The sequence below is a fragment of the Lycium ferocissimum genome, chromosome 1 (assembly GCF_029784015.1).
Source record: "Lycium ferocissimum isolate CSIRO_LF1 chromosome 1, AGI_CSIRO_Lferr_CH_V1, whole genome shotgun sequence".
NCBI lineage: Eukaryota > Viridiplantae > Streptophyta > Magnoliopsida > Solanales > Solanaceae > Lycium > Lycium ferocissimum.
The window spans coordinates 62,616,505-62,626,968 of record NC_081342.1 but is presented as its reverse complement, the minus strand read 5'-3'; the positions used below and the strand labels follow the sequence as shown (position 1 = coordinate 62,626,968).

Genomic DNA, 10,464 nt, shown 5'->3' with positions numbered 1-10,464 from the left:
AGGAAAAAAAAGATTATGTATATATATTATGTGTTGACTTCCCTTACTTTCTTTGTGAGTTTACTTTTTCATATTTTTACACACCTTAATAAAAATTCTAGTCCTGCTGATGAGATCCCTCCATTTTTAGTCAACGATCTTAGTTCGAGCCCTGAAAATAGAAAAACTTCTGATAGAGAGTAATTTCCCTTTTATGAGTCTTACATAACGCGAATATGAATTAGTTTGTCTAGTAAATTCCGAATATCAAATAATTACACATAAAAAATACATTAACCTTTCCTATAGACATATATCTTTAGGGGTCGTTGTAACACCCCGTATCTTGGAACTAAGGTTAGACTCATATCATTAGAGTTTTAGTGGAAAAACTGAAGGTTTAAACGTTTTGCGAAAATGGTTGATAGGCCTATTTCGGGCAGCCATAACTCCTTGATTAGTTGGGAATTTGGGAAAGTACCCTTAATGAAAGTTGTAGTATGTAGAAATACCTTTCTAACGATATATGGACCAGGCCAATGAGAGATAGGAGCAAGGAGATATGATCATCTCAATATGGCTAATAGTAAGGCACTTAAAATTCTATAAAATCGGCTAAGTTTTTGATATGTCTGCCTTCCAGTCAAATTTCGTGAAAATCCATTGGGAATTTGAGGAAACTTAAAACATAAAAGTTGTATCCCTTTGAAATATCTTTCCAAAGGTATATTGTGGAGCCCAAACAGAGCTCTATACAAGAAGTTATGTCCATTTTACCGAACACTACATAGAACCGACACACATCGCTTTTCGGGGCGCGTGAGGGCGCGTGCAATGACCCCGCGTCGCGGGCCGATCGCAAAAAAACATCCTCTCTGAATATTGACCTGCAGGGGGTCATGCGCTGCATGTGCGGTGCGGGCCCATCGCATAACAGGTCAGGTTTCGGGTCAAAAGTCGGGATTTCGCATTTTAAGTTATATTTAAGCTTGGGGTTTATTTCCCTAACACCCCTAGTCACGAAAAATCACCCTAAAGTCAGAGGTAACAAGTCCCAAGCCTCAAGAACCCTTCAAGGTAAGTTTTATCATGATTCTAGATTGAATTCAAGTCCCTACTCCCTTTCTAACTTGAGTAAACCCTTCCAATCGATAGAGTTGTGAGTGGAACATTATTGTTGAGCGTGGAAACCCTAGAACTCGAATTCAAGAGGATTGAACGTCAAAAAGGTAATGCTTCTACACTCTAATCATTCATAATAGTGAATTGATGAGTTCTTGGGAGAATAGTAAATGGGTTTAGCAAAGAGAATTACACGAACTATAGTAGGGTTTTGGATTTACATTGACTTGAGATTGTTATAATGATATGGGTGATGGAGAATGATGTTAATTACACCTAATTAAGATTTTAGAATCACACTGAGAAGTAATAGAATGGGAATTGGGTGAAGAAACACCATTAATGGAGATTGTGGAGCTTTATGCCCACTAAGTGTTTGATAAAATGCTTAGATGACCAAAGCATGAATATTATTGCTAATATAGAATCCCTTTGACTTGTATTGATATAGATCAAAGTTGAAAGGGTTGACGAACATTGTATTATGCTCAAAGGTGGAATTAAGGTATGTGAGGCTAACTATCTACGTTAGGGAATGTTCATGATTCTCCTCGCCTCGTGCTTCATACTTGTCGCATTAATTTGACTCGAGAATACGGTTTAGCCTTTGTTTTATGATATGTTGTTGTAGAGGCTGTTATCTTCTAGGGTTGCGAGTTAAAAAGAATTCGTTCATGGTTGTTAATTTGAATATCATGAACTCGACGTAATCTTTATAGACTTATGTATTGTTACCACATGAGTCTCGATCTAGAAATTGTTATGCTCGAAGCTTGATCGGTGTTTCATTCGATCCCAGTATGTCTATTTCGATTCGGCATTGTTCATTGTTGTTATGGTCTCGATCCTTATTAATTAACCATAATTAAACATATGTATTTTGCCCAAGGGCACGGCACGATCTTGTGTATACGTATACATGGCCAAGGCCATTGGTAGCGCACTACTAGGCCGAGGCCATAGCGTGCATTTATTATTGGGCCCCGCATATACAAACACGAGATAATACGGATGATTCGAGATACAAAGCGGGGAGTATTCATATCTCTACTTCTTGTTATTACGATTCTGAGTTATCAGTTTCAGTTTCAGTATTTTATTGCTTCAGTTGCTTTACATACCAGTACAATTCAAATGTGCTGATGTCCCTTTTTATTGCTTGGGGGTAACGATATACAGGTTGATGACTCAGCTCTTTAGGAGTGCACGTATCAGCTCTTTGGTGAGCCCCAAATTCCTTGGGGGCGTTGTCAGCTATCTAGTTATTTCAGTTTATGGCTTGACTCTATTATTCGGTATTCTTAGAGGCTTCATAGACACGATTCGGGGAACGATCAGATATTTATTATGTTAGCCTTGTTGGCGGTTGTTCGGATTGTTTTGGTTTAAGCCATGTTGGCTACGTTCAGATATTTCAGATTGTCTAAGTATTTCCACATTATGATTTTAGTCAGACCTTTAGTATATCAGCATGTATTTAGTTGTTTCCACATTCAGTTATGTTTTTGATATCACATGTTGATTCAGCCAGCCAGTTGGTTCGCTCGGTCTCATGCAATCAGGCATCGGGTGCCGTGTTACGTCCAGGCCCAGGTTCGGGGCGTGACAAAGCTTGGAGTGCAAGGCTTGCCTTAGGCGAATCCCACATTGATTGGGGAGGAGAACGAAGAGTGCTTTATAAGTGCTTGGATACCTCTCCCTTATAGACGCGTTTTAAAACCGTGAGGGCGAAGGCTCCAAGCGGACAATTCTACAAGCGGTGGCACAGGATGTTGCGGTTGGTATCGAAGGCTAGGTGCCGAGGCCGGTGGTGGGGCAAACCCGGTGGTGGGGCAAACCTCAGCGAGGACGGTGAGTCCCAAGGGGCGGTGAGCGTAAGGCTTGCCTTGGCGAATCCCACATCGGTTTAGGCAGAATCCCACGTCGGTTGGGGGAGGAGAACGAAGAGTGTTTTATAAGTGCTTGGATACCTACTCACCCAGAAGCCGCGTTTTAAAGCGAAGTGAGGGACGAAGGCTCCAAAGCGGACAATTTCTACAAGTGGTGGCCTGGGCTGTTACAGTCGTTTGGTACATGGTATAAGCTGGGATACTCTAGGACTAATTTTGGTATTAATTTTGTACCGTGTTTGGTAGAAGGTTTATGCTAGGATAAAATTTATACTTCTACCAAACAGAGTATAAAATGAAGCACAATCTTAAGGATGGGATATCCCACCTTATCCCACTAACCTTGGGATTATTTTATTCCATCTCCCAGATGGGATAAATTATTCCCGGAATTATAATCCTGGGATAATTTAGTCCGCGTATCAAATGACCCCTTACAACTTACGACATGCCAACCATTTAGAAAGCTAAACTCTTCCTAATGCCGGTGACAATTCACAAAAATAAATGAATAAATAGATGAACCATAGCTTATCTGAGATAGGCGTAGGTTTGGCATGATTTGTTTGACTGATGTCACATCAACGTTGGAGCGAGTACCTAAAAGATCGAGAAATAAATTATAATTTGAACAGAAGAAAATGGTTTTAGAAGATTCTTCATATTTTATTTTTTAGATTTCTTTGCTAAAGAATGGATCTTCAGTCTAACTCAATCCCAAAAGCTAGCCCATGAAGGGAGGATTGCCCAAATCCATATAAGGAGAGTATGTCCCACTGTACCCGTGATGTGGGACTCTTAGCCCTTCCCGCCTCACGCCCGAAGTGCGGACATACGAGTGCATGAGCAATTTTAACGAATTTTAATATGGGGGTCAAACGTCGGAAACGATGAATTAGGTGCGGCGCGCTCACGATGCCAAAGAATGAATCGTGGCCCTACTTCAGCCTTAAAAATCGTAGGCTAGGGAGGATTGTTCAAGTCTATATAAGGAGATCATGTACCCTTTAACCCACCGATGTGGGACTCTTAACAGTCTTATATTAATTTTTACTAATTTTATGCGAGAAGAATCATATAACTGAAATAACATTTGTAACGAATTACAAAATCAAACCTATCAGACTAAGCTACTCTATTAAATAATTCAAACGTACCTTTTTAAAGTAAAATGACTATTTTGTCTAAGCATTATAACAACAAGGGGGAGAAGGGAAGGCAATATCAATCATCCAATGAATTATGGTCCAATCAAGACTCTTATTTGGTCAAAAATAAAACAACTGGAACCAATGATGGTCCAACAGCTTTCTGATTAAACTTTAGTGAAATTGTGTTTGTCATGATCTAAATTCGAAAGTCGTAATCGGTACTTACCGATGAGCACGCACCTAATTTTATTAAGTAGACCGTTAACATCAAGTACTAATTATTTATAAGAAAATCGCAAGACTAAGCACTTATATTCTCCATATTATCACATCGGAATAAAATATTAAAGTTGCTAAATAACAGTTTAAAATCCATAAATACAATATGAAGCATCTAATATCATATTATTATAAAGCTTTTGTACACAACCCCAAAGAAAATAGAAAATAAAAGATAAGTTTCTAGCCTTCACAGAGTCGGTGAACAACTCACCTCAACAAATAATGAAATAGAATAGCAACTAAGTGTCCCCGATAGTATCAACTTCAACGTCTGCAAGAAAGCAGAGAGTCGTGAATCAAAAGAATCTAATAAAATTTTCGATACAACCCCCTGTATATCGTACCCTTATAACAAGTCTTATAAAATAATCATAGTGCTCAAGAAATTGCATACTACGTTATATTATAAATATTATACATGCACGCATTTAAATCATAATGCCAAGGCATATATATGTATAATACTCGTCATCGATGCATGGGACCCTATAATACCATGTCTCACCCCCAAAAGCGCTTAATGAAATAGATGGCAACACAAGACTCAAAAGCCATATGTGTGCGTAGACCGCATACTGATATATACAGTAGAACCTCTCTAAATTAATATTGTCGGGACCATGAAATATTATTATTTTGTAGAGGTATTATTTAATCGATAAATTAATATTTATTAACTTAAAGAGTGTTTTCGAGATTTAATGAAGGTTAATTTTGATTACATCAAAATCATTGTATCTTACTAATTTATGTATCATATTTATTGAATTAATATAAAAAATAAATTCATTATACATAAAGTACAATGTATGATGTATGATTCATTGTAATGTTTTTAGTTATTAAATGATTCATTGTAATGTTCTTTGTTTATTCATTGTAATTAATAAATCATTGTAATGTTCATTGTTTCTTAATAATCAAATATTATTCATTGTATTTTTACTAAAAACATTCAATGTATGATGGTGAGAGAATAAACTATATAAGCAACATAGAAAATTTCTTCAAACCGTACCCAACAATGGCTTCTCATCTAAAAGGTGTCACAAAATCAACAATGACAGATCAAATACGTATAGCATTATGTGAGTACAAAAGAGATCATTCCACATGCACAAAAAAGATTTGCAGTTGTGGCTTGATGAAAATTTTCATTTGAAAGTTAGTCAAGGTACAATATCAAACACACTCAAACGATCAGCTGAGTATCTTTCGGCTAACTTAGAAAAAGGAAGGGATATCAAGCGCCACAAGCCAGCAAAATTTCCAGACACGGAGAAGGTTGTTTATGAGTGGTTTCTCCAATACCAAGACCGTGTGAATATAACCGAAGAGTTAATTTTGGAGAAGGCGAGAGATACAATGAAACTTTTATATCCTCAACAAGATTTTGAGCACAACTTTTCTCAAGGTTGGCTTGAGAAATTCAAGCAAAGACATGGTATCAAGTCATTTCGTCATTTTGGAGAGAGTGGTTCGGTTGATATACAAGACATGGAGATGAAATTGGAGTCCATAAGGGAAAAAATAGACCAGTTCCCTATGAAAGATGTTTTTAATATGGATGAAACTAGTTTGTTTTACAGGTTACAAGCTGGTCATTCTCTTGCTACGAAACAACTTGAAGGAAGAAAGCAAGACAAAGAAAGGCTCATGGTTGTTATTTGTTGCAATGAGGATGGATCTGAAAAAATTCCTTTATGGATTATTGGAAAATATGCAAAGCCACGTTTCTTCAAGAATCTCAACATGAACAGCTTGAATTGTCACTATCGTGCAAACGAAAGAGCATGGATGACAAGTGTGCTTTTTGATGAATATATTCGTTGGATTGACCACAAAATGCATAGTAGACGAATTTTTCTTGTGGTAGATAATTGTCCAGCACATCCAAGAAATATTGAAGGACTACAAAATGTTGAATTGCTTTTCTTGCCACCCAACATGACATCAAAAATTCAACCTTGTGATGCTGGGATAATAAGAGCTTTCAAGATGCATTATCGCAGTAGATTTTACCGTAGGATATTAGAAGGCTATGAGCTGGGACAAATCGATCCAGGAAAGATTAATGTTTTGGATGCTATCAATCTTGCGATCGCGGCTTGGATGACAAATGTTCAGCAAGAGACAATAGCAAATTGTTTTCGACACTGCAAAATTTGTTCGGGGGATGAAGCCTTAAGGAATTTAAATGAACCCACTTGTGAAAACGACATTCATGAACTTGAGGTCATGATTAATGATCTCGGTTACTGCAATAAAATGGATGTCAATAGCCTGTTGGAGTACCCGGGTGAAAATGATACATGTTCAGAGGTCCAGAGCTTAGAAGAAATTGTGGATACCATCGGAGAAAACAATGTTGATGATGAAGTTGAAGACGATACAATACCTTTGGAACCAGTTACTCGTAAGGAGCACTTATTGTGTGTAGAACTCTTCACAATTATTTGGTGCAATTCGAGAAGACAACACCGAAACTTTTGGATGCAATAAGAAAAGTTAGAGATGACCTTCAACTAGATTTAAATTTTAACAAAAAACAAAAAAACACTAGAATCATATTTCACTAAATTGGCTTAGATATTTTTGTAATTTTAAAGAATTATTAATTTATACTATTAATGGGACCATATATTTATATAGGGATCATCCGAAAATATATTATCTTATTGAAATCGGTAATTATTTTCACTGGCCCAAGTCAGGACCGGAAAAAATATTATCTTAGAGAGTTTATTAATTTACCGAGTATTAATTTAGAGAAATTCATATATATATATATATATATATATATATATATATATATATATATATATATATATATATATATGACCTGCTTTAATTAGTTCATATTTAAATTTTCTCCTAAAATTTCGTATTCAGTCAAATATGGTCGGAGTAACTCATTTAACATAACTTGTTAAAACAACCTTTGTAACATCATGCGCACACACGAGACAGGTGAGTGAATTAAATGCTTCATTATCATTATCGTACTGCATGGCAACAATTCATTGGAGCCCAATAGAGGTTAGATCAGCTCACTTGTATTCCTAGGTACGCTAACCATTTATGGGGTTCATTACTATCTTGTACTCGATATTTTATTGGTTTGGAACAAAAAAAATGGTTAATTTCACAAAAACCCTTAAAGTTTGGGACAGTCTATTTGAGTGTGCGAACAAAGTCTAACATTGGTAGCTGAAAAAATTAGAAAGTTACATATAAGATGTAGGATCTCTTAATGGGCGCGAGGCCTTTGAGAAAAACTGTGTGGGTGTTTACCCCTAAATTCGTAATTCAGAGTAATAACTGAATTTGTATAGTGGTTTCAGGACAAACAGGTGATGTTTGACCAAATAATGAAATAAATGACGCTAACTCACTCTGTGGAAAGCAATGTTGAATAATACACAAATAATAATGAGCCAAGTAGTTAAACAGAGCAAAGTAAGAAATGCTTATTAAAGTGGCTCCGAGGTTGTCGTCTGAAAGAGAGCTTGAAAATTTGAGAGGTAAAGATGACAATGGAATAAAAACTATAGTTGTATTCCCTTACAAATGAGGGGAAGGGGAGTTTTATAGCATAACCTAATCAAAGTAACTCCGAGCTCAAAGCAGTACTTTGTTGATCAGTTTGTGCACGTCTCCAGTACAGTTGAGATTCTTCAGGAGAGATTTCCGGATTTCTTGGGTTGGCAGTTCCTGAGACTTACCCTGACCGGCTGCTCCCTCGGTCATGGTCGCACGTTCCGTGTCTTGGCGAGCCTACATTATGATCTCGGTCTCTTGGCAAGTGTGATAGGCTTCCTCGAACAGATATGTAAACAGTGCTCGGTCACCTTTGCTAAGTTACATTTGGTCCATCCCTTCCATGCGTCGGTCTTAGATTCGTATAGTTGTAAATCCTAATTTTTCCGCATATAGCGGGCTTGACCCAAAATGAATAATATAACATCATGTTGAGAGTATCTTTAGGCTGATTTACCCAACAACATAGTCATATATTTACTCGATCTGAAAATTGAAATGATATCAAAAGCCTCTTCGCTAGATCTATAAAGTTAGCATTTTTTTTGGTGTGGGGGGAAATTAATGTTATTTTTGTTTTTTTAAATCCATAATTTTTTAAAGAATGATGATTTATCGATCATTTGATAATTTTTTCATTTTGCCACAGAATAGAAAATAAACAATAAAACAAATAACTAAATTAAGTAATTCTTGTTAATTTTCTGATCGTCCTTGTACAAGAACTAGCAGTATCCCTCATTATTATTCTGAACCAGATATTTGGGCATATTAATTCTATATACACTGTTCAAAAAATAGGCCGTAACTACTGGTGATAAATTTGGACAAGAAAAGTCCAAGCAGATGGTTGGCTAGGTATTTCATGCGGTATATAATTTAACCTATTCATTACATCTTAAGCTCCTGATTACTGGATTTTGATGGTTTAATTTTGGTCAAAGTTGACTCTATGTATTTGAGTACTAATTTATACTATCCCACTAAAATCTTTTTTAAGCTAAGAGACATGTATTTCCAATACTGACTTATTTTTCTGTAAAAAAATATTGTCATGTTCTATTTAACAAAAAATTGCTTTACCAAAATCACTATTTCAAAATAATGAGGAACTAAGAGGATGCATCACATCAAAGCCAGCAAGAAATTAAACCGTATATAAGTTCATTTGCATTAGTCAATTCTAATCGTTTAATGTGATTGTTCTCTTCATAGTAGTTATTTCCGAACCAAAGGCACCAAAGGCAAAAAGATGGATAAAATACATAAATAGATCCTCAAACTTGGCGCCATTTGGCATAAAGATACTCTCCAACTTTAGGTGCATAAGATAAGTATTTCAATCAGTATAAAGTTGACGTAAACACAAACGTCGACGTGACATATAAATTTTGGAGGTGTCTAAATGATAACTGACAAAATGGAGACAAGTCGAGATATCTAGCCACTTATCTATGACACCCAAAGTTGGAGGGCTTACTTGCCGGTTGAGGTCAAGTCTGAGGATCTATTCATGTATTATGCCTCTTGTTAAGTTTTTTTTTTTTTTTTTTCCGGGTGAAAATCATTTTCACCCCCAACTTTGCTTTAAAAATCAAACTCCCCCCTCAACTTTGAACAATAGTCATTCTCCCCCTTTTATGCTAATTGACTTTCTTAAATTCCTATTCTACCCTTACATTATCAACTTGTCTTTCTTTTTCTTTTACTTCTTTAAAATCATGGTTTTTTTTAATCTCTTTAATCTATGTAACAAATTTTCTTTAAGAAAATTAAATATTATTTTTGAGATAGAAAAAGATAGTGAGAAATACTAGTTAAGTATATAATTTGATGTCATTCTGTAATGAAATAAATGAGAAGAATAAGAATTTTTTATTAATCATAATCAATATTCTGATATCTAGTTATACAAGTATAAATAACAGGCAATAATAACTTTATAAATATATTTCAATGCAGGTAATACAAAATAATTAATAAAAATAGAGGTATATTCTATAACAAATTCCTAAAAGATTATCTATTTATATTATAAATGAATTTTAAATTATAATTTAAAATATTCCATTAATTAATGACAACCAAAACTCGTTTGCATATTGACAACAGAGAATAAGAGAAAAGTGAAACTTAAGTATACATGTGTGTATATATATATATATATATATATATATATGTGCGTGTGTGTGTGTGTGTGTGTAATAGGTAATATGTGTGCGCGCGTGGGCGCATGCGTGTACATACATAATTTATACTTAATCCATGTAATATTAAAATATCAATCATAAAAAGTAATATTAAATTTTGTGAAAAATTCATAAAAGGATTATTCTACTTATAATATGAATTTCAATAAAATAAAATAAAAACTATACATACCTAGGATACAATAATAAATTTTATATAATATAAAAGATATTACATAGATGGTGGAGTGAAAATGTCAAGGGTAAAAAAGAAATTGCATTAGAGAAAGGGGGGAGAATGACTATTGTTCA

At 35.1% G+C, this 10,464-nt stretch overlaps 1 protein-coding gene across 1 annotated transcript; it reads left to right on the top strand.

Moving 5' to 3' along the window:
• Positions 1 to 5,435: 5,435 nt before the first annotated feature.
• LOC132066086 (CENP-B homolog protein 2-like) lies at positions 5,436 to 7,012 on the top strand. Its single transcript, XM_059459476.1, is given in 4 exon segments — positions 5,436 to 5,541; positions 5,544 to 6,845; positions 6,848 to 6,975; positions 6,977 to 7,012. Coding segments are annotated over 4 exon segments (1,560 nt in total). The 5' UTR covers positions 5,436 to 5,447.
• Positions 7,013 to 10,464: the final 3,452 nt, after the last annotated feature.